At 58.9% G+C, this 3,258-nt stretch overlaps 1 protein-coding gene across 4 annotated transcripts in view; it reads left to right on the plus strand.

Moving 5' to 3' along the window:
* The window catches only part of CC2D1A (coiled-coil and C2 domain containing 1A), a 31,949-nt gene extending 28,998 nt beyond the window's left edge, over positions 1 to 2,951 (plus strand). For 3 of the 4 annotated variants that reach the window (XM_025368507.1, XM_025368508.1, XM_025368510.1), the window contains exons 23-29: positions 292 to 429; positions 523 to 587; positions 1,760 to 1,823; positions 1,907 to 2,033; positions 2,153 to 2,229; positions 2,317 to 2,364; positions 2,447 to 2,951. In XM_025368507.1, coding sequence (XP_025224292.1) covers positions 292 to 429; positions 523 to 587; positions 1,760 to 1,823; positions 1,907 to 2,033; positions 2,153 to 2,229; positions 2,317 to 2,364; positions 2,447 to 2,467 — 540 coding nt within the window. In that variant the 3' untranslated portion in view covers positions 2,468 to 2,951. The remainder of the gene's footprint in view (positions 1 to 291; positions 430 to 522; positions 588 to 1,759; positions 1,824 to 1,906; positions 2,034 to 2,152; positions 2,230 to 2,316; positions 2,365 to 2,446) is intronic. The other variant, XM_025368509.1, reaches the window with a different exon arrangement.
* Positions 2,952 to 3,258: the final 307 nt, after the last annotated feature.

Here is a 3,258-nt window from a genome sequence, read left to right on the forward strand (position 1 = left end):
CGGCAAACCCCCCTAAAAAAAAAAAAAAAAAAAAAAAAAAAAAAAAGACAGTTCCTGCCTTGAGCCCCCTATGAGCCTATCTGTTGACCCAACCCCTCCCCTCAGAGCCCCAGACCTCCCTACTGCCCAGCCCTAAATACTTGCAGCACCCCACTCCATTATGATCAACTGGTATTTCAGCCATACCATGGGCTTATATTTTAGAAGCCACTCTTGTTCTCCCTGGTCCTGGCCCTGGGCCTTTAGTCACTTCCTGCTTCCCACCAACAGTTTCTCCTTACCCCTATCTAGGTCCTGGATGGTCGCCGGCCCACAGGGGGGCGACTGGAGGTGATGGTTCGGATTCGGGAGCCACTGACAGCCCAGCAGTTGGAGACAACGACGGAGAGGTGGCTGGTCATTGACCCTGTGCCAGCAGCTGTGCCCACAGTGAGACCCCCCACCCCTACCCATCAGCAATCCCAGGGAGGGAAGCTTGGTTCAGGGGCCCAGGACTCACAGGACTGGTTCTCTCCTCTGAAGCAGGTTGCTGGGCCCAAAGGGAAGGCGCCTCCTGTGCCTGCCCCTGCAAGGGAGTCAGGTAACAGGTAGGTATCTGGGCCAGGGCATGCTAGAGAAAACACCCAATTCCCCTCTCAGCCCCACCTGGACAGTTTCCCACCAGGCACAAATTGGACCATGTCCCTCTCTTGCTGCAAAACCTTTCCTGGCACCCCTTTTCCCAGAAGATCCAGATTAAACTCCTTTGTTTGGTCTTTAAAACCTTTTGTGATCTGACCATTGTCAATATATCCAGGCTTCTCTCTCCCCACTCCCTCCTGTGGTTCATGGCCATGAATAGTTTTCACTGGCCTCTGGACTTCCGTGGGTTCCAATGCCCTGAACACCCCTACCCTTGTTCCTCTGCCCACCTCTGATTCCTTCTTTGGATCCCGCTTGGCTGTTACCTCCTCCAGGAAGCCCTCCCTGACCACTAGACATCATAGTTTCCTGGGTGTGCAGCCATCGTCCCCACTAGGTTTTGGGATCAGCAACACCGGGTGGGTATCACCTGTCTCCCACCATACCCCCAGTGCCCAAAGTATCTTTTTTTTTTTTTGAGACGGAGTCTAGCTCTGGCGCCCAGGCTGGAGTGCAATGGCGCGATCTTGACTCACAGCAATTTCCGCCTCCTGGGTTCAAGCGATTCTCCTGCCTCAGCCTCCTGAGTAGATGGGATTACAGGCATGCGCCACCACACCCAGCTAATTTTTCTATTTTTAGTAGAGACGGGAGTTTCTCCATGTTGGTCAGGCTGGTCTCGAACTCCCGATCTCAGGTGATCTGCCTGCCTTGGCCTCCCAAAGTACTGGGATTACAGGCATGAGCCACTGCGCCCGGCCTTTTTTTCTTTTTTTTTTTTGAGACAGGACCTTGCTCTGTCGCCCAGGCTGGAGTGCAGTGGTGCGACCTCAGCTCACTGCAACCTCCACATCCCAGGTTCAAGCAATTCTTCTGCCTCAGCCTCCCAAGTAGCTGGGACTACAGGCACATGCCACCATGCCCGGCTAGTTTTTTTTCTATTTTTAGTAGAGACTGAGTTTCACCATATTGGCCAGGCTGGTCTCGAACTCCTGACCTCGTGATCCACTAGCCTCTGCCTCCCAAAGTGCTGGGATTACAGGCGTGAGCCACCGTACCTGGCCCAATGTGTCTTTCGAATTAACAGGGTTGGGTTGGGGGAATCTCTGCAGTCGCTTATCCTTCCTCTACCCCTTAGATCAGCCCGGCCCCTGCATAGCCTCAGTGTGCTGGCCTTTGACCAAGAGCGTCTGGAGCGGAAGGTGGGTATCCATCCTGCCGGGCTCCATGGGGCAGGACTGGGGAGTCCTGGCGGGATCTTCACAGGCCCCTCTGTATCCTCCAGATCCTGGCCCTCAGGCAGGCGCGGCGGCCGGTGCCCCCAGAAGTGGCCCAGCAGTACCAGGACATCATGCAACGCAGCCAGTGGCAGAGAGCACAGCTGGAGCAGGGGGGCGTGGGCATCCGACGGGGTAGGGGTTCGGAGATGGGCATCTGGTGGGGGACGGGCTTGGGGATGGGCACAGTACAGGAGGGTTGGGGGCAGCGAGGCCCCACCCTAAGCACCCATCCCCCCACCATCCATTCTCAGAATACGCAGCCCAGCTAGAGCGGCAGCTGCAGTTCTACACAGAGGCTGCCCGGCGCCTGGGCAATGACGGCAGCAGGGTGAGCTGGGCGCGGGCTGGGTGGACGCTGGGCAGCGGGCAGGGCGGGACCTGCAGGGACTACCTGCTGAATGCCCATCCCCCACAGGAGGCTGCAAAGGAGGCACTCTACAGGCGGAATCTGGTAGAGAGTGAGGTGAGCAGCTCAGGAGACGGGGTGGTTGGGGGATCACTGTGGTCGTAGCCCAACCCGGTGACCCCAGGGGCCTCTCTCCCAGCTGCAGCGGCTCCGCAGGTGAGGGGCCCGTGGGGCAGGCAGCCCCCAGAAAGTGGGCAGCAGGCCCCGACACCAGGAAGAGCCGACACAGCCATGGACCAGACAAGCAGACAATCAGCGGACAATCGGTTCTGGACTCGCCCCTCGTCCGGGCCTCCAGCCCAGCCAGAGCCTCTGTGGCTGTGGGTGTGGGGAACGATCCCTGCCAGCCAGTGTATTCCCCTCACCCAGGCCTGGGTGGGCCCCAGAGAGTCCTGTTTGCACAGCCCAGGGGAGTCCGGCCTCTGGCCCGCCCCGGAGCAGGGAGGGTGGCTGGGACCAAGCCCCGAGAGCCCCTGCAAGCACTTTACTTCCTGTCCCTCCCCGGCCTTAACCCCAAAGCCCTCCTGCACCCCAAAGAAGCCGCTGAGGCTGGCCGAGCCCCACTGTCTCCCCAGGGGCGTCGACCTGGCCCAGCTGGGTCCCTACGGCCAGCACATGGAATAAAATAGCCAGGGCCACACTCAGCCCAGCTCTGTCCTGTCTGTTTGTTGCTCGGACCCTCGGTGGCCAGGCTAGGTCTCCCCACCCACCCCCCAGTTCCCCTGGAGGTAGATGGGGAGGTGCCTGTTAGGGGAGCAGGTTTGGGGAGGGGCAGTGTGCTTGTGAAAGGCGCTTTTTTTTTTTTTAGAGACCGGGTTTCCCTCTGTCTCCCAGGCTGGAGTGCAGTGGCACAATCAGCTCATTGAAGCCTCCGACTCCTGGGCTCACGTAATCCTCCTGCCTCGGCCTCCTGAGTCATGGATTACAGAAGGGCACCACCACACATCCAGC

This window comes from Theropithecus gelada, chromosome 19, assembly GCF_003255815.1.
Source record: "Theropithecus gelada isolate Dixy chromosome 19, Tgel_1.0, whole genome shotgun sequence".
In the NCBI taxonomy this organism is placed as follows: domain Eukaryota; kingdom Metazoa; phylum Chordata; class Mammalia; order Primates; family Cercopithecidae; genus Theropithecus; species Theropithecus gelada.